This window comes from Anas platyrhynchos, chromosome 1 (genome assembly GCF_047663525.1).
Source record: "Anas platyrhynchos isolate ZD024472 breed Pekin duck chromosome 1, IASCAAS_PekinDuck_T2T, whole genome shotgun sequence".
Classification (NCBI taxonomy): Eukaryota; Metazoa; Chordata; class Aves; order Anseriformes; family Anatidae; genus Anas; species Anas platyrhynchos.
Genome location: NC_092587.1, coordinates 14445112 through 14471916, shown reverse-complemented (window position 1 = coordinate 14471916; position 26805 = coordinate 14445112). Strand labels below are relative to the sequence as shown.

Genomic DNA, 26805 nt, shown 5'->3' with positions numbered 1-26805 from the left:
GGCTGCCCCCCCAGTGTGCGTGTGCGGCCCTGTGGCCGTCAGTTTATTCTCTCCAACTCCTTACCTGCGCGAGGTGCGCCGCGCTACAGCCTTACAGCCTTTCGGCTCCCCTCGCCTCAGCGCAGCGGCGGCACCGGAGGCAGGGGCTCGCACCACAAAATGGCGAGCGGCGAGCCGGACACCCCCAGGGCGTGTGCGGCAGGAGGAGGCAGCAGCCGGGCTCCCGACACCGCGTCCCGGGCACTTACTGCGGGGCGAAGCGGGCGGCAGGGCCCCGCTGGTGGCTGTGGCGGCGGCTGAGGGGAGCGCAGCGCAGGCGCGGCGGAGCGGGGAGGGAGGGAAGGAGAAGAAGAAGGAGGAGGAGGAGGAGGAGGAGGAGGGGGGGGGCGCCGCGGGCATGCGCGCCGTGCGGCGGGGAGCCCGATCTGATAGGGAGCAGGGGCTGACACTACCCCCGTGTGGGCGGCGGAACGTCCCGAGGATGACGTGCGGCGTTCTCGAATCCCGTGTCTCGCTCGTTCGCTCGCCGCCGCCGCCGCCGCCGAAGGAAACGGGGGAAAGCAGCGAGGAGGGGGGCAGGAGAGCAGGCGCGGCGCCATGGCGGCCCTGGAGCGGCCCGTGCCCAGTCCCGAAGCGTTCCTGGGCCAGCCCTGGGCCGCCTGGGTGCGGGAGGCCGCCCCCCCGCACGCTCACGGCGCCGCCCCCCCGCACAGTAAGGGCAGGGACCGGCCCCGCGGCTCCGCGCACGCCGCTCCCCTCCCCCGGCGGCGGGGCAGGGGCCGGGGGGGCCGGGGGAGGGGAGCGGCGGGGCCGACACCACCCCCCTCACCCCCCACCCCCCTCCACAATCCCTTTTCCTTCCTCCTCCTCCTCCTCCTCCTCCTCCTCGCCCGCCGGGCCGGGCCGGGCCGTGCTGCGGGAGGTGCCGCCCCCCCGGGCGCTCAGCTGACGCGCCGAGCCCCCGCTGCCATGTGTGCCGCCGTGCCCCGCCGCTTGAACCCCCCCCCACCCCAAAAAAAAACGGGAATTGTGGGGAGGGAGAGAAATGGGGAGGGGGATGCCCCGAAAGGGGGTGGGGGGGGGCGTGCATGGGGCTGGGTGCCCCCGGGCTGGGGGTGGCGGTGAGGGGGGAATCGCCCCGCAAGGTCCTCGCCCCCCCCCCCCCCACCCCCAGCACTGAACAATACCTGCCCCCCTCGGGCCTGCCTGACGCCGCTTCTCGCCCGCAGGTGTAGAGCTGGAAGAGGCTGGAAAGGAGGGTGGAAAGAGCAGGGAGGTGATGAGGCTTAATAAAGAAGGTAAGTGGACGGTGCGTGGCGCGCCTCGCTACCTGTCCGCCCGCTCTCGGGGGCTGGGTGCAGGCAGGTGGCCATCCCCGGGGCAACTTGGCTCCAAGTGCGAGGAGCAGAACAGGTGTATTACACGTGATATTATGCGTGAGGCTGGCAGCATGCTAAGGGATGAGGCGGTTTTAAGTCAAAAGGCACCCCCACACGTCAGTGGCCATATTGGATTTCTTTCGAGGACCTTCTTGGCGCAACGATCCACTCGCTCCTCGCTGAAGATGAGCGTGTAAACCTGGGCATCAACTCGAAGCCTTGTGTTATCGTCGCCGACTCCCGCAGAAAACGCTTTTATTCATTGAAATAGTCTCTCGCGATCTTTGAGTTCATTCACTTTAGGTTGAATCGCGTTTTATTCCTTCATTCTCGCTGCCGAGTGTGATTTACAGTCAACTGAAGCGGCCAGCATCTAGTACCACCTTATGCCAGGCTAAGTCATGCGTATTATGCAAAAACAAATATGAAAGGTCATCTGGGTCATAAGGTTTTCTGGTGCCATAAATACGAACAGGCAAATTCCAGGCTAATGGTGTTTGCTAATATGCCATACTTGACATAGTTCTGTCAGTTGCTGAAGGAGAAACTTCACTGGTGAGCGTAGGCAAACCCATCTGACCCATTCTGTTTGTGATGCGTGTCCTTCACACGGTACTGGAGTAACACCTAATGCAGCTAGTGAAATGGTTTGGGACATATATGTAGCTTTCTATTTGTTCCTGTTCTGTTAGGAACAGTGTTATGCACTTGTAACCTTCCCATCGCGAGTAATACTTGTGAAATCGGTTCATAACAAGTGATCCCATCATAGTGAAACTTCTCCGTGACTTATGGGTGCTGAGAGAAATCCCACTATTACCTGTAATGTCATAATACATATTCTGAAATGATGTTAAGCTTCTCATCATATTATTGTTGTCATTACAGGCGTGTTTAATTTTGAGCATCTTGGCAGCTCAATTGAATATTATGTCTTATAAGCGAGCCCTTAGAAAAAGAATGAATTAATCAGTAACGTAAATTTGTGTGATAAACTACAAGATTGGAGTGGAGTGCGCGTTAAATAAAAATATATTAAAAGTAGCATAAAACCTCCACTTTGAAAGGCCTCCGCAGAGACACCAAGCTTGGTTGTATTCCCGTCTTGACTCTTATGTGCCTGAACTCTATTTTGCAGCCCAAAAATAAGTTGGAGACGGAACTGGGATTCTAAGGTAGCATATTTATAGGTAAACACTCAAGGCTCAAACATTCTGTGAGTCCATCCGTAGCATTGAGCATATACTTGATTCAAAAGCAATTGAACAAAAATCTTGCTACTAAAGCTTGGCCTCCATAAGGAGCGTCACTTGTTGAGGTAAAATATTTTGTGCCTAGAAGTCCTTGAGCACAAATTCTCATTGTGGAGTTATTTGAGACAAAGACTGAAGAGCATCACTGCTCCTTAGTCATACCTAATATGCAAATCGTTTCCTAGAACGACTCAGTCTAGGCTGTGAGCTGTAGTCTCTCCTTGTTTGTTTTTGGGGAGTTTAGAGACTCCAGCAAGGGAGATCTATTTAAACGTGCTCTCCAGAAAAATTATTTCCAAACAAAGCGTAATGTCGTTATTGCTATTGATTGTGACAGGTGTGAACTGCTTATTAGTTTTTATAGTGCTTGCATTGCAGTACAGTTTAAAAGAAAAACAAGAAACGAACAAAAATGACTGCTGTATTTAGCAAACAAAAAGCTTTAGGAATTGTTTTGCTTCCAAGTGGTAACTTGCTGGGGATCACTTAGAAAGAACTTCCCAAAAGTTTGAATAAATTAGCGTGTGTCGAAATATTTCTACTGCATTCACTTAAGCAGTCTGTTAATACAGGTGCTTTCACCACACCCACCCGCGTGTCTGAACGCCCACTGTAAATCTTCCCTGAGCCTCGCTATCCTTAAGAGTAAAGGTGGGGAAAAATTTGAAGGGTTAGATTGGTTTACAGAAAACATTGCTGACATACTTGCAGAGACGCTTGTGCTCTCATTCGGATCTTGCACACATCTCTTGCGTGAGGTGTTGACTCTTTTTATTTGCTTTGTTAATAGACAAGGATTGGAGTTGTGGTGGGTCTTAATACCAAACCCAACTCATTTTTGCTTCGCAGTCTTAGGTAATTGTGTAGGGATTGTAAGCGGTGTCCTACAGAAATCAGGCTTTATGTGTATAAGGTAACTGGGGTGACAGACAGGCAGGACTGTGAGTATTAAAAATTAGAGCCCTGTTCAACAAAGACAGTGGAAAATCTGATCTTGCCACACTTGCTTCTTATAATATTTGTCTGAGTTTTGTCAGATTTGATCAATATCCCTTATAGGTGGCTAGGCAAGGGGCACGTTTGGGTGAGTGAAGCTGTTTGTAGGGAGGATGCTGTGGGGAAGGGGTGGTCTCCTCCGTACCGTGACAAGGGGGCTCGTTTGGGTTTGGTAGAACCAGGTGTCAAAAAAGTGCTTCCATCCAGCTTCATCCCTGTGTCGCTGCCTCCTTTCTGGTTGCATCCTCTGTTTATTTAAGTGATGGGCTGCTCTTCTTCCTCCTGGCAGCCCGGGTGGGACTCAGGAGATGATGTTTTGCAGTGGCAGCAGGGAAATGGGCTCCCAAACCCGCCTGCCAACATGGTGGGTACCTCTTAGCACATCCCTGGGCCAAGGGGTCACGGTCCGGCCGTGCTGTTCCTTTCTGTAACACAAGAGATGCCTGAGGCTGCGTGCACTCTGTGCCCCATCTGTAGGGAAGGAATAACGCCATAGGAAGATTGCTCACTGCTTTCTTTTATTCTACAGTGTGTGTGTATATAGGCAGCACAGAGGGAGAGAAATTTCCTGAACGTTTGTTCAGTTTTGTAGACAGGATTGCTTTTTGCATGCTAATACTTACTTTATGTTTTCCTTCAGTGATGCAGTTTGTCCATGGTTGACTTTTACTGGCACGTAGATTTGTGGAGAGGGGATTACGAAGTTGCAAGTGTTCACAGAAAATGAAAAATTTTATGCATAAATGTGTGTGCCAGAGAAAAAAAAAATAAAAACAACTTTATCTGCTTATCTAATCAGGAAGCTGAAACAGTATTGTGTAACTTATCTGAGAAATCACTACCAACCAACCAGCTTAGCTAGAAGAGGGGTTATCAGAATAGGAGATGCACTTGGAATTTATATTGAATTTTAAGAAGTCGAATGGCAGATTTGAAGAATTGAAGATTTTCTTACTGATAGCGTGCATAACAAAAGGAGCCTGTATTTATTTGACAATTTGTGTCCTGTGAAAAGTCACCATAACTGCATGCTTGGCATAGATGCTGTGGCATTTTATTGCCAGTAATAACCTGCAACTGATTTTAGATTAATTTTGGAGGCATATGTTTGACTTTATACAGCATTTAAGAAAACAGAAGATTGTGAGGTTTTTCTTACCTGCGGAACTCTTGTTTATTTGTGTATAAAATCAGGTTAGCAAATGTGCAGGGATTAAGTGCTGGGAGTATTTCTAGGCAGACATGGGCTGTTAAAAGGAGCAAAAGATATCCTGTGCATCTTTCTGAACTACAGCAGGGTTAAATATGACCTGTGGGATTCAGATCTAAATCTGGGTGCTTGGTGTCATAGTCAACTTCAGTTTCTCAGTTCAGTGGGTTTGTATTATTGAGGTTTCAGTCTGATGATGTGTGTGTTTTGTCTTAGATAATCTTGTCAGTAACCAGACTGTTTCATTATTGTTTAGCATTAAGGACGTTACATAAAATACTCTGTTCAGTTTTTCTGATGTTACGTTAAAATTTGGGATTTTCTGCACGATACTTGTGCAGCCCCCAATGTGACCATTTGACTTAAAGATTGTACGTGCAAACCAGAGCTTTTTTATCTATTGGGTGATTGTTTCCAGTATTTTTCCTGTTTTGACTTCCCACGTAAATATCTGATGGAAAGTTTTCTGTTAAATGCCCTGGTAACATCAGAACAAAATTAAAAGGATGCTGATTAGCTCTGCTCTCAGTATTTTTTTCTTCAGAAAAGTATCTTGATGGTTTTATGATTCCTCATGGAGAAATAAGAAGTTAAGGAGGATGGGAGATGATAGGGAACACTTCTGTAGGGGGAAAAAGAAGATGTAGCATACAGCATTGTACTGTATGAAAAACAAGGAAGAGAACTAAAATTATTTATGAGAAGATTGTGAAAGAAGAGAAAGCAAGCAGCTGGTTAATGTAAGCACAGGGAGTTGATTTGATTTCTTTAATTTTTTGTTTGCTAGTGGTTTGTGGAGGGTGATGTCTGTCTCCTTTAAAAACATATCAAAGAAAAACTTAAGAATAAGCTGTTATTTTTTTTTTTAGTTGCCTTCATCTTTCACCTTTTTGTGGTGAGGGGAAATGTTGGGAAGGGCTGAGAGGGAAAGAAAATGGTAATGGCCTGCCGCAAAAGGAAGAGGTGAAGAGGTCAGTGGATTTAGGTCACCTTACCTTAGTTGGTGATTTGGGATCTTTTTGTTTGGTTTTGGTTTTGTAGTGGGCAAAAGAGAGGGGTGAATACTGTAAAATTGTATTTCTCTTCCCTGTAGGCTAATAAGGTCTTCCAGAGATACTGGTTCTTAAGCAGATGTAATATTCAGGTAGAGCTTGGTGAGCAAACAGCCCGAGAATTTGCAGGATACAGAAATGTGTCTGTCCTAAAGAGAAACTTTTCCTTACCGTTCTTATCTTTAAGCTGAGGATAAGAGTAAAGAGCAAAGGTCCTGATGGGGGTTTTTCTTCAGGACGAGAAATGGCAGTGGGTTTGAATCATTTGGGCTCTGGTGTTTAAATTCCTGATCAGATGTTATACCTGCCTCCGTTTATTTTTCTGTGGACAGCTTCAGGAGCGGAGTGGCTCCTGGTTGTGGCCTTAGACAACGCGTCTTGAGGACCGGTGGTGGAGGAAGAATGAAACCTTGTGTGTGATTGTGCCCAGAAATTTAGCAAGAATTGTAGGTCAGCTTTCAGAAAACAACTATGTAACTGTGAGGCTAGAGTCTACGTCCTTTAGCTCATCAACCAACGCTCTGGGTAACAAAAGCAGAGTAATGGGAGTGCTCTCTGGTCATTCTATGGTTTGAATCAGGATTTTGAGGTTTTTGAATATGGATCTAAAACTGATGTTCTGTAAATGACTTCTTCAAAAGCTCTGTTTTTTTAGGTGGAGTTCAGGTGTTCTCCCGGTATTTCTGCAAGAGTTGCTCTGAAGAGCTTAGTCCTCCTTTAGATTGAGGTATGTTTCTTGAATGCCAGTGAGGAAAGCACGTGTGGCTTTCTGTCCACAGACAGCACTGCCACTAGAGATCTGGCACTGACATTCCTTCTGCTTGTTGGAACTTATCTCGGGACTTGAGAGAGAGAGGGAAACGACGTGTCTACGGCAGTGCACCCCAAGCCCTGTTGTCAAAGCTGAAAGTGAAATAACGTGTATCTAATTTCAGTTGAGATACAGAAACACATGTGCTTCCTTGTTGATCTGCCTCTGCATGTGGATTAGAGTTTATAGATGAAATACAGGTTTCCATGCTTAAAGAAGGACTACACAAGTTGCCACTGAGAAATGGAGTAATTTCCAAGAAATGGGCTTTCTGTTCCTAGGTAACTAAAAACCAGGCCATTATCAGCTTCTGTTTTACCTTCACGGCAAAAGATGTTGGCCATTTAGCCAGGGCTGAGGTGTATGAGATGGGAACAGTGGAAAATCCTACGGGAAACATGGTTAAAATACATTTTGTTTAAGTTATGTATTGCTGGAGTGATCCACTCAATCTGTTGGCAGAAAGCTTAAATTTCTGGTGAAATTTCTAGGGGACGTTCTGATGTCTAACACTACGTGCATCACTAAGAAAGATCACTTGCAGTAAAAGTGGTGTATGGATGAGTATTTCTCAGAGTTAACTCCACCATAAGGTTATGCGAGTGCCATGACAGCTTGTTATTAAGAGTAATTTTAGAATAACTAGCAAAAAATACTGTCAGCTTCTATTGGGTATGGATTGATGTCAAGTTACTGAATGGCTCTTGTCTTCCAAGTTCAGCGTGGTGGAGAATCTCTTTGGCTTGTCCTTGAAGAAGCTGATTCAGGAGTTTATGGTGCAGGGTGCCAGGTGAAGCTAGTAATTTATGTGCCAAAAAACCTGTGGCTAATGCTGTAGTGAAACAGTAAGGGTGTTTGACAGATCTCTCAGCAAGTCTGTAGCGAGAAGTCTTTGATGGTTCTCCTCCTGGGTGAGGGAGAGACCCTGTGTGGGTAAAGTGATCCAGTTTCTGTCATCGTGCTGTGCATCTGTCTGAGCTGACTCAGACTGAAGATGGAATCCTGCAGTTACTGAAGACAGATATGGGGCAGAGGAAAACCAGCTATTGCATGCGTCATTTCTCTCATTTCTTTTTTTCTTCCTCTGTCCACTCTGTGATTGATTGTTGGTGATTTTAAGGAATTGGTTGCGTCATAACTCATGTGGCTTATTAAAAGTTATGCGTGAAAGCCACTGATGATGTTGAAGTGAGCTTTCTGATTGCTTGTGGTCTTACGCTAAAGAGAAATAGAGATGTCTGCCATACTTGTGAAATGCCACAATTATTGTTCAGCAGTCTCCTTTCACATTTCACCACGTTATATTAATAATACAGCCCAACATATCTTCCTCCCTGCATTCTTGACAGCAGTAAGGCTTCAGAATTGTTCGGTCTTACTGATTGTTGGTGTTGGTGAGCGCGTGTATATAAAATGTGTGGTGTCTGGGGAAGGAAAGATGTGGTTGTCCCAGATCCCAAGGACTGTCAGCCAGAAGTAGCAAAGGACTCCAAGGCAGAAGTTCCAGGTCCTGTACAGCTGCTGGTACCAATTTATTTCTAGTGCAGTTTCACATAGTCCCCAGGCTCCTCCTGAATCGTCTGCAAAACGGAAGCAGTTGTATTGTGACAGAGCTGTGTACAGCACACAAGGGGCTTGGGCTTGCTTCCCTTTCCGTTTGCTTGGAGCAGGTGTTGGGCAGAAGAGAGAGAAGAATGTCTGGCGAAGAAACATCGAGATGTAAGAATGACTGGCAAAGGACGAGTGCTTGTGGGGTTTGAGTCTGTGAGGGGATCTTTGCTGTGCTCTTTCCTTTGTTTATACGTTGTGTGTTTTTCTTCCTAATACACAGTCTTTGATGTTTTCTGTCCAGTCATTCTTCCTCTTCCTCCTGCGGTGGAGCTAGACGCAGGAGGGGCAGAGACTCTGGGATTTTGAAGTTTTATTTGGATTGGACAGCGCTAGCATCGTGGAAGTAATAGCTGTTGACAAGTTTCTTGAATCTTGCCTACCAAGACAAAACAGGATGGACTGAAACACCCCTGTGGTAGCAGAAGGTGGCTTTAGCTTGTCATTCTTGTGGGTTGAAATGGTCAGAATGGGGGAAGTGGGGATTTACAGAAGTGTAAATCATCACATGCGTTCATCCCTCAGTCTCTGAGGGGTGTTCTCTGCTCTAGGGGAAGCCACCTTCAGGCTGGCTGCTTGTGCAGGTCAGGTCAGTTATCAGGTGATAGTTAACCTCTCCAGTAATTATTTCAGCAGCTCTTAGTTATGCCCCGTGGAGGCAGGATGCTCCCGATGATTTAGATCAGAAAAGTTTGTTGGAGCCACGCCACCGCAGCAAGCATCGACAGAGCCAAAACTTGTTTGTTTGGGGCTGATAATGGAGTCAGCTGGAGGACAATGAGCTGGGTGAATGTAAGTAATTCATCTGTCACGGCCCTCAGTAGGAAGGGAGTGTTGTTGTTTGCAGGATCCCAATGTGTAGGAGCCCTATCAGGGACTGGACACTGCTGTGCAGGGCACAGGCACAGGGCTGTGTGCGTGTGTGTGTTGTGAAATCATTGTGCCACAGAGAGCTATTTTTTTAAATACATGACAAAGCAGGAGTTTTAATATTGACAAATCAAAAAAGCACAGTTGCTCAGCATGATAGATGGTAGACTTTGACTGCTAGTGGCGTGCTTTTCTTAGAATGGTGCAAGAAAAGCTTTCAGGTGAAGTTCAGAGAGCAGTGAAGTAGTGCTGCAAGTGCTTGCAAGGTGTCCTTACTCGAGGGTGGAAGCTGGCCTGAATGCAAATACGGCCTTGGTTGTTAGAAGCTTAATAAATGACCACTGCCATCACGAACCCTCTAGAAACATGAGCAAATGATGTAGGATTTGGGCAGTATGACATAGTTGAGACAGAGGAACCTGAAAAGCAAAGCTGAATTGTTTCCAATGCTTAAAGTTGAAATAGAGACTTGTGCACAGAAGGATGTAGAGTAATGATAGATCATTTTTTCTATTTCCTCAAAATAACTTTTGAAACAGGGTGAATAAGCAGGAGAATGTTTGTTGCAACAAAAATATCTTAGTGACTGCTGTGAGGCAAAGGATGGACCTTTAGCTCGGGAGATCTTGAGCGAAGACTGTCCTAAGGATACAAGACAGGGAGAATCATTTAGATACAGATGTAGCCCGAGTAAATGGATCCAGAGAAAAGTCATTGTCAAAGATGACATCGTATTTCATATCTGAATGATGGGCGAGATGCTGCTGCTGTCCACAGTGATCAAGAAAGACAGTGGAGACAGGAGGGTGGGGAGAGGTGAAATCTAAGGTCTGTTCTGGCCATGCTGAGCTGAAGCTGACAGCTACTCGGTGACGAGAGGTGTCAGAAAGATAGGCTGAGAGTTTTGTGTAGAGATAAATCTACTCTGTTTGAGACCTGTGTCCGAAGGAGCTGAGAGTGTGATTCGGGAGATTCCTAGGCAGAAGGAAAAGGCAAAAATTGTAGCTCGATAGGGCCCAAGCAGAAGATGAAGCTGCAATAAGGAGGCCTTCAGTGACCTGTGACAGAGTTGACAGAGGGAGGAAGGGAAGCAGGAGAGGACAGAATCACAGAAATCAGAAAAGGAAAATGCTTCAAAAGGAGAAATTTATTTTTCTGTGAAAGACACACGAGGGTTACGGAGGACAGATTTGGTGATGTTGCAGTACTAAGAGGTTTTCAGACATTTTAATGAAAGCAGTTGCTTTGGATTGCAAGGGACAGCTGAAGGGAGTTCAGGCTGGAGCTGGAGACAAATTGCAAGTGTAATTTGTCATTAAACAGCTCATAATGAGTTTAAAGGTGAAAGACGGATAGAAAGAGAAGCAGTGCAGTTAGAAAAACACGGGATCAGAGGTAGGCTCCCGGACAGGGGGAATACTGGTTGGCTGGCAGAGCAAGAGGAGAAAGAAGTTGAACGTAAAAACAGGAAAGGAGATGTGAGGATTGGGGTGATAAGAGAGGATTTGGACAGGTGTTCTGCGGTGGTCTTTTTTTCTGGCTCTTTCGTGTTCTTGTATTTGTGTTCTGCTGTGGAGAAAGAGATGGACACGAGGAAAGGCTCGAGGAGTGAGTCAAAAGGAGGAGGAAAAAAGGCTGAAGTTGCAGGTGTGGGTTCAGCTCCACTGGACGAATGGCACGGCTTAATAAGCAGCAGGGAAAGAGAGAGAGGGGGGAAAAAGAATGCACTAACCTCATTTCCAGACTGGTTCCCTTTTCCACTGCAAATTCTAGGACAGGCAAGGATAAAGCAGCGGAAGCGGTATTTAAAAGGCAGATATCATTAAAATGAGCATGGGTTCAGGATCGGTGGAGTCAGACCTCGTCATAACAAGGAGAAGCGAAAAAAAAACATCAAAGGTAGAAACAGAAAGGGCAAAAATATGCAGTAAGTGTGGAAGAGGGTGGAGTGCTGGGTATCGGGAATAATGGGCTGGCAATAACAAGCGGTGCTGAGGGAGTAAATTGATGCCACTCAGAATATGCTGGGTCAGCCTTTGGGTCAGGTTCCCAGATGAAAGATTATTTCGGAGATGACTGGAGAGAGGACTGCTGGCAGCTCGCCCTCCCCGACTGCCCCGCATCTGAATCCATGGCATGCCTTTGAGAAGCTTCAAAGCCTTGAAGAAGAAGAGGAGCAATCAAGAGGCTCTCACCTTTCTCCAAGGAGAGCGATGATTGTGTAGACCATGGCTTTGGCAGTAGAAGGCTCCTGTGCTTTGTTCACTGGTTATATCTAACACATCCCATGAGGGAGATCAAAGGGCTTTGCTTTGCTAGCTCAGTGGTTCTGTTCTTCACAGGGCATCAGGAGCAGCTGTATGCCTACAAGAGCCCTCACTTACTGATCCTGACTTGTGCTTCCTGCTCTGAGAGCTAAGGCAAGGCCATATGATTACATTTTCATGGACTGGGCCCAGGCTAATAAGTCATAATGTGCAGGGTGTAGCCTCAGCGCTCTGGTAAACACGAGCTTTTGCTTGTCTTGCATGGCAGAGCGAGCTTGGCACTGTCTACCTACTACAGACAGGCATGTTTTGATATGGCACTTTTTTTTTTTTTTTTACTTCTGAGGAAGCAGGACTTAATGATTTTCAAGGTGTTACATGGGAATGGCGGCTGTTCCTGATACAGGTGACTCGGTGTTTTAAAACATTAATCTCAGGTTTTCACACTTCTTCTGTAGATCTAAACATCTGTGTAAGGAAAGGATCAGGAAGAGAAGAATCTGAGAAGAAAGAGTTGTCTGCACACACAGAGGAAGACTGAGCTGATCTTTTGGCTTGGGAGGTTTTATTCATTCCCTTTCCTTTCTTTCCCAAGCAGCTTTCTGCCTGTCTCCCTGCCTGCTGTCAGTGTTCAGTCATCCCACTAGTTCATAAACATCTCCTTGCAGTTATGGAGGGTGAATTAATGTTTGTAAAAAGTCTTCAGATTTTCTCTTCAAGGTCTCTTAAGTCCACAGTTGTGTTCTGTGTTTCATGTTTTTGTTGTTTGTTTTTTTTTTGGCTTTCTAGAAGACTTAGAGAATCCTGAGCAAATACATTAAGAAACTGAAAGCATGGCAATTCAAAAACATAAGGAGAAATTGGAGAAAAAATGTTTGTGCTCTTAGAATTATGGTGAGCTGCGCATAGTTGTATTATTATAGACTTATAGTATATTTTGTGCTTGGGGTAAGTTTTCTCCAGCTAATATCAAAACCTACAGCACACTGGGTGTGTGTTACCCAGCTTTGTAGGTATTTAGGCTCTGGAAGGCATAATGCAGCTTCACGTATTTTGGGGTTTCTTATTCATCAGAAAAAAAATAACCTTCTTGACTGCATCTCTGAAATGAGGGAATGCTGCAGGTTTTATTTGCAGCTTTCATTATGTTTCCAGCTTTCAAGATACCTGTCGCTACCCTGACTGTTTTCTGAGTTTTTTGACAAAACAAAACTATGGTGAAGCTTTCTTGCTTTCCTGGCAGTTTATTCTGAATGTGGGGCTTCTTGGATTTTTTTTTTTAATGCCTTTTAAGTAAGTATGTTTGGAAGAACTTTGAAGAGGTGTGTAACTTACATGCTTAAATAGTGTAAAAGAAATGAAAGGGGTGGCTCTAAAAATGGTGAGAGGTGGTCTGTATTTTAGAGACCTTCAAATGTACTTCAGACAAAGCTATGAGCCGTGTGTGTTGTGAAGACAAAAGTCTGTCTATGAATGTTGAAAAAAGGCATGCTGACAGCTATTTTAAGGAGAAATTTGAAGGAGGTAGAGAATAATTAGTTGATGTGGAGGAAGGAGGCATCAAAGCTGATAGTAGAGCATACAGGGAAGATGCGTACAGAAGAGTTTCCTAGTGAAAGCAGTTCATTTAAAAAAAAAAAAAGCCAAAAAAAAGTTTTTGCGTCTTGTTAGTATTATCTTACTGTCTTGGAGCTGGAAAGTGAAACTACTTGTAATTGTTGAACTGCAAAAATGACACGCGGTGTCATTACTGAAAGATAAATCTTATTCTTCCTTAAATCCGTTTCCTAAACATGCTCTCTCTTCTCTAAATACTTAAATATTCCCTTCTTTATTAGGCTTCAGCCTCATCTGTTCTCCTGAAACCTGCCCTGGTTTTGATACTAGCCCAGAACTGAAGGGAAACAAACACAATGTGTATGCACCAGCATTTGTCATTCTTTCATATTCTCTTCTTCTTCACTAGCTCTTTTATGTTCATTTATTTGTGTGCAATGGGATTAGAGGCTAAATGGGATACGAAATTGTAAGCAGCTTTGACTCTTGCTATGGACTTTCATCCTTAGAGTGAATCTGTTGTGACCAAAGTCCTCAGGAGTTTGGATTTGTTTCAGGAGAACCCTTCCAAGGTGGGCTTTTCGTGGCAGGTGTTGGAAGTACCACGTGCAAGCATAGAGTGCTGTGAGAACAACACAGAATGTGCTTTTGGAAGCGTCTTCATTTTAATACTGTGAGGGTGTGAGAAGGACTTCCCTGCGTTTGAAATCATGTGTTAAAACTGCTTTTAGTAATAATTGAGATTGTGTGTGTGTGTATCTAGAGGAAGGATATGAAATGTGATCGGTGTCTGCAGCACACCCATTGCTGCGATGAGAAAGTGAATGAATGGGAAGAAATCACAAGAATAACCAAGTAACGACCGATAATTCTCATGTATCGCCTTTCCTTGGGAAAAAGCCCAAGGTGTTCCACAGCTATGTGCAGAAATCAATCCGTTTGTCACCGAAACGGGGGACTTTGAATGCAAATATGGCTGCTGTTGACAGCCTAATCCTACCTGCGCTGGAATGAAATGAAAGGATGCTGAAAGCCTTCTGTGTGCTGGTAGGGTGGCATCCAGCCCCCCTGAAACATTTTATTGCGTAATGATTTGGAAAGGAAAGGAGTAATACCTCATTTCTAGATTGCAGTGTGAACACAGGAGGTATTTATTTAAAACAAACAACCAACACACAGCGTTTTTTGACCAAAGTACCTCACCTTTGCCTTGTGGGAGGTTGTGGCGTACTTTACAGACTGGCTCCGTGCTTACAAATTTCCAAAAGATGCTCCCAATGGCACCAAATTTTGCTCATTAAAATTAAGTAGTGATCAAAGGCTGCCATCTCTTGAAATGAAGTGCTGGGGCTAATCTTTCCCCCAAAGAACAGTTGCCTGAACCAAGCTTAAGAGAACAGGCCAGTTGTATTAGGGGATAAAGAGGGGGAAAAAAGGTGCTTCACTGTATTTTAGCAAGTCACCCTGAATACTAGTGTGTTGTACACATTCACCATAAATATTAGTGTTAATTCTAGTGCTTTTCTCTCATTTTAAACTTACTTGAAAGTAGAACTTAATGTTACTTCTCCAAAACCTAGTTTGCTTGCGTCTTTCCCCTGCAAATGTAACTAGAGTCATCTTCTTCCCTGCACCTGCTGCGCCAGTGAGGAGGGTGGATACCAGGAAAGGATACAGTCTTACTTTTTATTTTCTTATTCTGGTTACCCTAGCTACTTTGTGGCCATAGGTGCCTTATGTTTCTATCCCAGACAGAAGAGGAAACTGGCTGGTGATCCAGTTGGTCACCAATCCGATTGAAGATCACAGCAGGCAATAAATTTTTACTACACGGGGTGATTTATTGCATTATTAAATCCTCCACGGCTAGCCTACGGCTCTGCCCTTTCACTGCCTCTAGCCTGAAGCAAGCTTCCTTTGTGCCCACTTGATTTTGCTTAAAATAAACTCTGCTGTGTCCACCCAGTACCTCAAGAGGTGAATATACGAGGGAGCATCAGTACGCCGGGGTGCAAAATAGACAGTGAGCAGTGAGATGATTGAAGGAAATAGCAGCTGAAGGAGGTACCTTTAAATCTGGGAACTATTACATGATTGCAACGTCATCTTTTGCTCTGCAGTTTTTCCTTTGTGAAGTGTAGGCATTGAACTCTTATGTTCCATTAGATGTAGAGCTTGTACAATTGGGGTAAAAAAAAAAACACTATAACAAACCAACAAATTTGGTCGTGGTCCATTCTGAGGTGGTTGTGTTAGAAGGAGCTTTCATCTAGAATATAAGTGGAGAAGGAAGGTTTACTCCAGAAGGCTGATAAATTTAACCATGCCTGTGCAAAGCAGCCTTGAAAAAGGCTGGAAGTGCACGACAGGGAAACAGAGCAGGAGGGAGGTGAATACTGCTGCTTTCTCCCCAGCCTTACAGGAAAACTACATCTCACTTCTGATGTATGCACTCAAAAAGGTGCTGGAAAAAATGAGAAGGGGTTCAGAAAAAATCTACATTAATTTGAGGTCTGGATAATCAGCTTTAGCATGGAAGATTTAAGCAGCTCAATCTATTTAGTTTATCAACAGACGGTAGAGGCTACCTGATAAGTCCGTAAGTACTTAGACAGGGCGAAGGTATCTGTCAGTTCGGTGGCTCTTTGTCAGCAAGATTAAGGGGATTCTCGTGGCTGAAAGCTGAAGCTAGATCAGTTCAGGCTAGAAGTAAGTTGCAGTTTTCTAACGATACAATTAAAGAGGAACAGCTTATCAAGGGATGTAGTAGGCTCCCTGTTGCACAAAATCCTTGTGTAAGGCCCTGGTGCTTCTCAGGGAGGGTGCCTTCACAAACCAAAAAGCTTGGCTGTGAAGCTAGAGGATCGTGGTGGATTTCTATGGGCAGAATTAACATAGACATTCAGTCCAGATCATAAGCAAGCTTTTTGTTCTTAATTCTTCCCCTCTGTAAAACTGCATAGATGCTAAATGTTGCTTTTGTTAAAAGAAAGGTTAATGTGAAAGGTGAGGTGGTCAGAGGAAAAAGCCAGCTTGCTGCCAGAATGGGTGAGGGGACTGTCCTCTAGGAACAGGAAAAAGAGGAAGTAACGCTCTCCATTCTCCCTTTTACCAGTAATCAAACCCACAAATATCCCTCCATTTGCTAATTCTAAGAATAACTTAATCTTTTACGAAATAATTGTTAGCCTTCTTAGAAGCATTGCAGGTCGTTTTTGTGCCTTCTCACCCTGGTTCATGTAACTGGCAGCTGGGCCCAAAGATCTTCTTTGGCTTCACTTTGTTTGCAGAGGAAAACAGCTTTTGTGACCGTGTTGTTTTTTCTGGTGCTGCCCTCTTGCCCGTGGATTTATGAGGGCATGGCAGGTCAATCTTTATGGTAAGTAAGAGGCTCTGTAATTTCTAATGAACTGTGGGAGAACTCCGTGTCCTGGTTTAGCAAAAGAAATAGTAGAAATTTTTTGAAGGACTATAGCATTTAAATTATTTAGTTTCTCTCTTTGCTGTAAAATCGTGGGATAGCCTGGGCGAGAGGGTCATCTCTTCTGGTTATATCCACAGCAGGGCTGATATAAGGTACTCCTCAACTTAGAGGCTGTGTATGTGGGCTTAAAGGAAGCACCTAACCTACTGCCAGTGCAGACACACCGAGGTTTCCCCAGCCTCAGTGGTTCTGTAACTGCTGCAAGCATTGTACACAAAAACAGGGGGCAGGTGAATGTGCTACAACTCACGTTTATAAATTCTCCTCCCTCCTCCCCTTACCAGTATTGCTGCCTGCAAAACTTGTAAAATAAGGCTTCGTGAATTGAGGCTCTAAAAAAGAAAATACTCGATATTGGATTTTTGTGTATGAACTGTTAAATTTCTGGGCCTCCACATCCAATAAAAAATAAAGAATTTCAGGACTGCAGATCAGGTTTAGGTTTTGGGTTTTTGTTTGTTCATTTTGTTTTCTGCAATTGGGAAGGCTAAAGCAACTTGTGAAGTGAGAAATGAGATTTGCTCCAAGCGTGTGTCAGTGCACGTCCTGTTCCAGGGCCACATGAATCCTCTGCACAAGCTCCAGCTGTTTGTGGCCGGGAATGTCAAGGCTGTACCTGGCCTGAGCTACCTTGGAGTCGTAGCATGGAGGAGGGTCTAAACGTCCAGAGAGGCTGATCCTTCCTTGGTTCCTTTTTGGTGCTGGGGGCAAGGTGATGTAGGTTGGCAGGTGGCTGATCTGTCAGCTCTTAGTTGGGAACAGAGAACATTTATGTGTGTAGGGAGCTAACCTGAATGTTTGGATGGAATATCACCACCATAATCCCCTCGCCATATAGGTCCCTCTATCCCCAATTTCGCAAACACTGGATTAAGCCAGGATCTGCTCTGAAGAATGCTTACAACCATTCTAACTTCATGCAGATACGTGGTCTGCTTAACCTTCCCCGCATTGTTTAATCCATACTTCTGTTAAGATAAACTGCATATGAGACTCTGGCAAATACAGAAGGTGATACTTTGACATAAAGCACCACAAAGTTCGATTTCTAATCTGAAAGCAGGAATTCAAGAAGGAGGCTGATATCCTGCAGTAGGGGCAGCTTCATGGCAGCTGGGGGAAGCAGTCAGATAGTGACTTCATCTGCCCAGGGTAACCAGCCAAGGTAGTGGTTTGATGGGCTGTGTTTTAGGCAGGTCTAGCTTACTGTCGCTGTCAGATAAAGATCTGTAAATGTATGGAAACTTGTATTGTAGAAAGCTCAAGACAAGGCTTCACCTTCCTGTGAGGTGCTGTTTCTCATCGCTCGTAATCAAGATGGTAGGTAACAGCCCCAAAGATCTTATTTCTCATTTGCCTTCTACAGGAACAAGGCAAATGTTTAAAAAAATAATTAAAGTCGTGCTCTGGATTGTCATGCAGCGGTCTCAAATTCTAAATTGACCTGGACTGTCATCTTACAAAAGCTGTGCTTGCTGTAGGAGAAACAAGCTGGAGAGCTTCAGGGCCTCGTGTAGCTTGTGAGGGCATCCTGAACCCCGAGTTTCACCTGATGTCTGTTGATTACAAAGAAGGCCTTCCTCGCTTCTCCACTCCCCTTATCAAAATGTCAGGATATGCTTCTGCAGGAGACAAGTGACAGCAGAGCCAGAAGAGTTCCTGTCCCTCAAGGAGCTGTGTGAAGGAGCCCGTTAACTGCTATCAGTGCGTGCCTGGCATGGCACGTGGGTCAGGTGCCAGCTCCCAGAGAGGAGCACTTTGCTCTCTGAACATCTGATAGAACTGAAACCCTCACTTCGTGCTGCCAGTCACCTGCTGAGAGAGAGCCGCACCTGTGAGGAACTAAAAAAAAAAAAAAAAAAAAAGGTTGCTTTCAGTGTACGGTGATTCTTTGGGATGCTGTAGGCACAGTGGGGTTTGCAGCGTGGGCTTTGGATGGCATGGAACTGAAACACCTCGTGCTGCTGTGGGAGCCTAGGGGCAGAGGGTTAGTGCACAGCCCTGACAGCTGGATCGGGCCGTCTTGTGAGTGGTGTGCTGGCTCTTGTGCAGCCCGTGAGGTTTTCCACCACATTTTCTCCCCCTGTGCTGCTTGGGGGGTTGTGACAGAGCAGCTGTGTGGTGCTCGGCTACCTACCGGCATTAAGGCACAGCAGCAGTGTGGTGCAAACGCCTGTTTGCAGGCTGGAAAAGATCTGAAGTGCACAGAAAGGTTAGCAGGAACAAGATGAAGGATGGCACTGCAGTGTTAGTGTTTCTACGTGCTGAATTCCTACAGGTGGATTGCAACAGATATCCTAAAAATACACGTATGTGTGTGTGTATAAAAATATATATACATTTACATACGTATATTTAGAAAATTCTCTGCAATCATGTTTTGGGGTTTGAGGTTTTTCTTAATGTCTGGTGATACAAAATGACATTCTTTTCAGGCATCAGTTACAGTCTCTCATCTGCTTTTATAACCTCGGCAGTGTGTGCTGGGGGTCTTTTGCCAAAATGAAAGCTGCTTTTCATTTGTGACGTGTTGGAGAATATTAACCTCTTTGGGCTAATCACGTTTTAATAATTTGAAAAAACGCAAGGAAATGAACATGCTGTGGTTGCCAGTCTCTCTTTTGGATTTCTTATTTTGTGTCAGCTGCTGCTTACCATAGGTGGCTTTAGCTACAAAAAGTAGGTGGTATGTACTGTAAGCGTAACAAGTCTGTGAGGGCTTGGTCAATATGTATCTGTACCATATAGCTGACATTTTTAAATCACCCTTGGCCATTGTCAGCACTTCAGGTGCACTGTTTCTCTTGCTAGAAGTGGCTTTGAGAATTGGTGGAGTCACCGTCCCTGGGGGTGTTCAAGGAGAGGTTGGACGTGGTGCTTGGGGACATGGGTTAGTGGTGGCATTGGTGGTAGGGGGTGGTTGGACCAGGTGATTTTGGAGGGCTTTTCCAACCTTAATGATTCTGTGATTCTACGATTCTAATAGGGTGGCTAAAGGAATATTTATTTAAAAAAAAAAAAAAAAAGGCAAATGACTTTTTGAAAAAAGCCTGATTTTGTATAGATATAAAACTTTTACGTGGATGCTGCTTTGAAAGAAGTCTAGCTCTTAAGTGTTGCTCACTACCAGTATCTAGTCTATCGTGTTTTGCAGGTGTTGGGAGCAGCTTGCCCGTGCCTGTGTTAGCATCCAGGCTCTTTTCTGCCCCACTCAGCCAACCTGTAGCTGACATCTGCTGTCAATTAGGGGTTGCCGGTGGGTCTCCCTGCGGCCTGGAGGCAGTGAGTCTGACTGGGCATGTGTCACTTTCATTTGGCATTACTGTTTTGTTTGTCCCTGCTTATCACCTCCTCCAAGAGTGTAACGGGACATGGGGAGAAAGGAGGGTTCAGGATGTCCTTCTGTAATAAAACACTTAAAGTCTGGAGGTGTTTTTTTCCTATAAAGGCAAATAAGACAAACATGACACTTCTGCATTCAAATGGAGTAGCCTTCCTCGAAGGATATTGTTGTTTTTATTTTGATTTGACTAGCGCTTTACCCTTTCAGAACCAATGAACACAATTTTAATGCTTTAGTAACACACTTGTCTAAAGCACTTGGCAGCCTGTTAATAAATTAAGCCTCTCAAGCTTTCTGCGACACTTCACAGATGGAGAAACAGAAACAGAGAGAGGCCAAATGACTTGCTCCAAACATGGAAAAGAAATCTCCAGTTCTGTTGCTGGAGTGCTTTGGCTGTGCCTTCACTGGGAGACTATGGGAGCGGACTGAGGAAAAGAACTAAGAATTGCTGCTGGCAATTGCTGCATGTAGCACGTTTTCAATGACATTCCCAATAGCCCTATCTCCTGTTCTTTACCCAGTGTGGGTAGCTGTATCTGCATGGAGCCTACATCCCGTTTTGCCTTGCTTTCAGGAGCTGCTGATTTCATGGACAGCAAGGTAGTGGAGGGTGGGATGGGGAACCTGGGGGCCAAGGCCAGCTACAGCTTTACACTGTCTGCTGCTGGCAAATTAAGTTCTAACTCTTCTTTTGTTTAAGGAGAGAGAAAAACTTCTTTTCCGAATCTTTCTAGAAAGTGGGACATGTTGTGGAAGATGTCTTCAGAATCCTTACACTTTGTGTTGTGTTTGTGCTGTACTTGCTGTCAAACACAGCAACATGCTTAGCAAAATCCACTGGCAAACCTTACTTCGGATTGTATTATTTATACAGGAATATATATGGGCTGCACTAGGTAGGTGTCTAACCTGTGTATTGAAGCCTCAGATGCCTTAAAATCAGGTTTTTGTTTTTTTTTCCTCAGTTTCCTTTTAGCTCCAAGCAGATGGCAGAGTAGCAGTTTGATGTCACAGCACTCAGTAACTTGATGGAGGCTTCCTTTCACTTCAGGAAGTATCAGTTTGCTCTCGTAACAAGAATAAATAACTGTCCCAGAGCACCCCTATGGAGTTGGTTGGTTGAGGGAGCAAGCAAGGAACCTAGTGTTGCATGGGATTCCTTCTCTGACTTGGTTTGGAGTTTGTCCCACCATTTTCTGCCATAGCATTGCTTTTAACCAGAGAGGTTTGGAGAGGTGAAAGGGGACAGAGGGCTCGACGTGAGAGGAGATTACCTGGGGGAGGATAGGGAAGAGGAGCAGGGGGAGATGTTACGTTTTGGGAACAAATCTGAAGCTGCTGGGGATGTGTCCTGGCCGCTAGCTTGCCCTCTCACCCAATTTGCTGGGTGTGCAAGTGCTTCAGGTACACCTGGCGGGAATCCTCCAGGAGCCTGCAAGTTGTCAGAATCTGTTTGAAGTCATCGAGAAGCGTGGTAAATGATTAAGTTTCTGTTTGCTTAGAGTGTCCCAAGTTTTGCGGGTGTCTGGGCTACCGCTGGCTTCCAGTTCCCTTGGAATGTGTGCTCAGCACTCTGCCCGACCAAACAGGGGGCAAAGTTTTCATGAACAGCAAGACAGCTCCCACCGGGAGTGATCCTGGCCACCTCATGCGTCCAGGAACCTTTAAACTTCAGGTTTTTGACCGTTTTGGAACTGATAGCATTTCTTGCTTATTTATATTTGGTGGTTTTAGAATCTAGAAGTCTTCCTCATGTATTTGAGAGGTATGCAGATGAATCCAGATATGCCACCGAGGAGCTCTCTATGTCCTCGTAGACATGTCACGGTGCTGATACAGTAATCCGGTCATTAAAATAAAGTTTAGGCCTTTGTGCATTTTATTCTGTAACTTCAATAAAGTGAAATATAATTCAGCCTGCGAAATAACAGCTGGTGACAGAGCTGGAAAAAATAGTCCTGTATTATTTATAAGAATGTTAAGAATACTTTTTGTGAAGAAGTATTCATTTGGGAGGAATGCTTTAATTATTTTTGGTGTGATGTATCTTCTTTTGGTGGAATTTCAGGGATTATTTTATTCACAATTTCATCAACAGTTTTGCAACAAGTTTGACATTTTGTAATACTCTGTTTCCACAGAGGAATAAAAGTCCTTGTAAGGTTATTGAAACATGCAGTTGTAAAGTGCTTGTGAATTATCTTGGAATGTAAACAGTGATTCTAAGCTAGCTACGAGTGCCTTATTTCAGCAAGAATCGGGGCACGTTTGATAATTAACTGGGCGTGAATGATCACTGGTGATTTTTTAATGCATTAAGATTTCTTTTTCATGATTAATCTCTATTTTCTTTTTTTCTTTGACAAGGGGAGATGTCATCAATTAATTTCTGGTAGCTGCCTGTTGATACTGAACCAAAATAAATCAATTTTCAGTGTAATATGGGCCAACTGGCTAGCTTCTGGACTGTAGCTGGTAGGGAGTTGCAACACTCTGCTTGCTGTAAAATACAACTCTTAGATGGAAGTAGATCCTCTCATCTTATGTATGCACAGTTAGAGGCTAAGATTGTGAATCTGAGGATGGATCCTAGTTATGCCCATGTTTTCTATTGAAATTGTGAGTGTATTGTAGCTGAATTTGATAGTTGATGCCTCTGACAGTTTCCCATAAAATTCAGTTGGTGCATGAAATGGCAACTGCAAAGGATAAAGGAACAGAATGGTGATTAGGAAGTTCTTATCTGTGTTTATGATGAGTTTAGGATTATTTAGCCAGAAGAAACATTTTTTGTTGTTGTTACTCAGTAATGTAAAACAGAGATAAGGTCAAACTACGATGAGAAAATGCAGTAATATTACAGGATTTTTAACAGTTGAACTGATGTTGCAAGTATTCTTCAAACAAATATTGCAAATGTAGGAAATGAGTGATAAAGTTATTAGTTTAGACATTAAAGAAATTCATTAAATCAGCAAGGAAATTTATAGTTGAAGTCTCCAAACTGCCTTGACTTTATTGTATAGTCATGCAGCAATTATGCATCCTGGTAACTTACTTCAGAGCATTTGCTTCCACATAGTTAGTGATTTTTACAGCTCTTAGTGGCTTTTTTCATTGCAGAAACATGTTGTTTTAATCAAAATAAAGAGTTGGGTTTTATAAACTTACAAAGATTCTTGGTTCTTTAATGCTCACAATTAAATGAAAGACAAGTTTTAAACTGTGGCCGTTTGACTCTGTTTATGTTTCAAATGATGGACTCCACTTGAACTTGGAGACTTAAAATAACAAATGCACTTTGAGGTACAAAGCTGGTTTAGGATTCTTCTGCCCGTGACAGAAGCTTTGAGGATGCTTTGTATTTGCCATTGTGAGAGGCAACGTGGTCTGGCTTCCAGAGATTCCCTTAGGCGGAGACTTCTCTATCGTGAATGCCTGAAAAAAAATAAATGCCCCGTTGAACATTTCTGCTCTGATAACTAGAGAATATCCTTTCCAGATCTTAGCTGTTAGGAGGACTATTCACAGTAATATCAGAAACAGGACAGTATTCAATCACAGAACAGTTAGATCATTTGCAGGGACCTTACGTTCTCAAGCGGTGTCTGATGCCATTCACGTACCGAGTTCAGCAAAACACCCACATCTGCCAAAGGGGAGACTCAGAAGGAAGGTGTACATCAGTGACCTGAGGCTCTGAGTGATACTGCAACAAGCACCCCACAGATGCATCTGGTCTTCCCTTGCACTGTGCTGAGCAGGGTGTTAGTGCATCCTGCGCTTCTCTTCTCAGGCATTTTGCCTCCTTAACAGCAAGAATTTCACAGCCTGTTCTGGTTAGAATAATGGTCCTGTCTGACATTATATTCATTTACCCTTCATTAAAGCCACGGACCACATCAATCTCAACCAGCTGCTGCCAGCATCCCTGAGGCAAGCAGCTCCCACAGGTCTGGTGCCGCAGCAGCGGCCGGGGCACAGTCCTGTGCTGGGATCCATCACATCCCTCAGGACACGTACAGACCTCCTTCACTCTGAAATACAGCCTCAGAGTTTGCTTCAGATCCTTGAAGTAGTTGTGCTTGGAGAATGTGCAAACAGTTCTCAGTGGGCAGATGTTTGCTTGCATGGCTGTTATACCATATGTAGCCTATTTGCTGCGTTTTTGGTTTTGTTTTTTCCCAAACTGAATTTTGTTGGACTTGGTCTTTTGGGAAAAATAGTAATACCAGGGATTTTGTATCTAGATGGAGTGTTGGGACAGGAATTAGCCCTCACTTACACTGTTATAATTGTCGCATAAACTTGCAGATAAGGCGTTAACATGTATTAAAATGTGTACATTACTTGTTTTCATGCAGGATGCTTTTCATCAGTAAGTTTTAAAATGTTGAATTAGGAGTTACAATGTACATAACTGCTCCTGATGTACAGGGAAAGTAACACGAAGAATTCTAGAAATTTGGCTAAAGGTTTTCCCAGTGGGCTGGTGCAAGAATGCAGGGTTTGGCTCCTCTGTCCACTGCCCTGTCTGCTGGATTGCATGGTAATTAGTAACAGTCCTCTAAGGACCCGTGCAGTTATATAAATGGGGGGTAGGTTTGTTCCTCGTAATAGTTTGGGGGATGTTTTTATTTAGTGGGAGTGGTGGAAAGGTCTCACGTGATCTCCGTCCACGGATCTCACTGACTTTTTGTTGCTTTCTGATGCTGGAGTGTATCTTGAATGCACAAGAGGAGGTGGTTTTTCTTCTCTGTCTCCTTTCTCTTCATCTAGCTAAGGTGCTATCACTGCTGAGGCCAGGTGTGCACCAGAGAACTCAGTGTCTGTGAAAAGCTGCATCTTGGGCTGTATCCAGGAGACCTCTTGTACCAATATCCCTACAATTAAATAAATTGTGGAGTACCAGGAGGCACGGCAGTCTCAAAGAAAAGCTGAATAAACGTGGATCCTATCTTTAGATAGAACTGTTTTGTTGATTTATTTTTTTAATTAACTTTTTAATTGTTGCAGAGCCAGCACGATGCTCTAATATTGGATTAAGCAAATGAATAACCTCTTTGCTACACGCAGTCATTAAAAGAGCATAATGCTGGAAGAGAGATTCCTCCTTATGCTGCAGTCTGATGCCCGACAACTTTTCCTAGAAGCACTGAGCGGTCCGTTCGTTGCAGTGAGCTGGTAGGTGGGCGAGGTGAGGCTGGGAGCTGGCAAAAGCATCGCTTCTGGGACCAGGGCATGTCAGCAAATATCACTCACCTTTCACACGTTAACCCTGAGAACCTGAGACTGTCGCTGAGCAGACCCATTTTCAGCAGCTTGCTTTAATCTTGGGGCAGGTTTCTTTGTGCATGTTCCTAGGATGGTCTTGGCTCCCCAGCAGAAAGAGCTGAGCCCTTTATATCCTGACCTCATCCAGGTGTCAGCAGCTGTGCAGCTGCTGCTGCCTACCTGCCATGAGGAAACCTGTCTTGGGGTTGCTTTGAGAGGCTTGCTCAATGGCTGTAAAACCTCCTTGCTTTTTAGGTCAGTGTAGCACATCACAAGAAATGAATCAGCATGCTGATTCTCCATTGCACGCAGTGGTCTTCCTTCAAACAGAAAAGCTCCTCAGCCGTCAGAAACGCTACCTTGTGATATTTGTGTTACACCATGAAGTCCTAGTAAGTTATTGCTGCTGCCAAATAGTGGAAAACGAAGTAATGTTGTGAAAAAGTGGGCTGGAAGGTTTGTTGTAGTCATATATTTAAGGTAGAGGAAAGAAAAAGAATTATCTTCCCTTATTTTAAGGAGTTCATGCCCCAAATGCCACCTTTTTTAACCTGTCCAGGAAAAAAACAAAACAAAACAAACAAAAAACCTCCAAAGTTCTAAGTTTCAAAGTCTTCATTTGCAATTGTAACAATGAAATTATGAAACGATTTTGTGTGTTAAACGACATAGTGAGAATTACATGTGTGCACATCACAATAAGGTTTCTGCAATATTCAATAGGTGGCAGAGATTGAAATAGCACAATAATGTGATTGAACTAATAAACTACTTTCCCTCATTAAAGGAAAGAGCCCTATTTATAGCTTTTATTATATTAGTGTATATGCCTTTAAGTGGCAATATTAAACTGATGATTTGTAGTATTAGGATGTACTGTGCAGCATGAGCAGTGGAGATGATCTTTTTTGACATATACAAATAGCACGTGCTTCTTCCATTGCTTTTTCATTTCCTCCTTTTGCTGTTTCAGTACTACCAGATTTGCAGGTTTCTTTAAATTTGCTCTTTGAATTTTTTGAAAGCCTTCAGAGCTGAAATAGCGTAATATTTCATAGGGGGAACTTCTTATGGTTTCTTTTATTCATTCTTTAGTTGGCAAAAGCTCTTCAAGTTTCTTAAGACCTATTTTGCCTGATGTAGCGATAACGAAAAATACATAATTTTTCTCTTATCTAGGCAGTGAATCTTACTAGTATGTCTCATCACTATGGTTTGGTCCTTTATAGGATGATGGCTTTAACCACATAGCTTTATTTTGAGGCTTTACATTGTCATTGATCTTTTATCTGTACTAAACTATAACTTGGTGGGAAGTACCACTGAAGGAAGGAGGGGAATACCTCTGAATACAATGTGTACGTATGTTTTAGGGTGCTCAGATCGAAGCCTTGATGGTTATTCTTGTGCGATGTGGGCTTGTGCTGGCCCTTGTGCCATTCATGGCCATGTTCTCTGTCAGGGCTGTGTGAGGTAAGAACTCCCCGAGGTGTGCAGCAGGCTTTTAGGATGGCCCTGGGTAGTCCAGCAAAGGTGCTTCTATCTCCTGGTCTTCCATGTGAAGGAACTTCTTCACGGTGAGGGTGACGGAGCACTGGGACAGGCTGCCCAGGGAGGTTGTGGGGTCTCCTTCTCTGGAGATATTCAAGGCCCATCTGGACGCCTACCTGGGCAGCCTGCTCTAGGGAACCTGCTTTG

The 26805-nt window shown here is 44.3% G+C and overlaps 1 protein-coding gene across 6 annotated transcripts in view; it reads left to right on the top strand.

Moving 5' to 3' along the window:
* Nucleotides 1–385: 385 nt before the first annotated feature.
* The window catches only part of ATXN7L1 (ataxin 7 like 1), a 114526-nt gene continuing 88106 nt past the window's right edge, over nt 386–26805 (top strand). For 2 of the 6 annotated variants that reach the window (XM_038179339.2, XM_038179308.2), the window contains exons 1-2: nt 386–712; nt 1230–1298. In XM_038179339.2, the coding sequence (XP_038035267.2) occupies nt 598–712; nt 1230–1298 (184 nt within the window). In that variant the 5' untranslated portion in view covers nt 386–597. Of the gene's footprint in view, nt 713–853; nt 972–1229; nt 1299–26805 lie in introns of those variants that run through there. The other 4 variants (XM_038179319.2, XM_038179329.2, XM_072032549.1 and 1 more) reach the window with 3 other exon arrangements.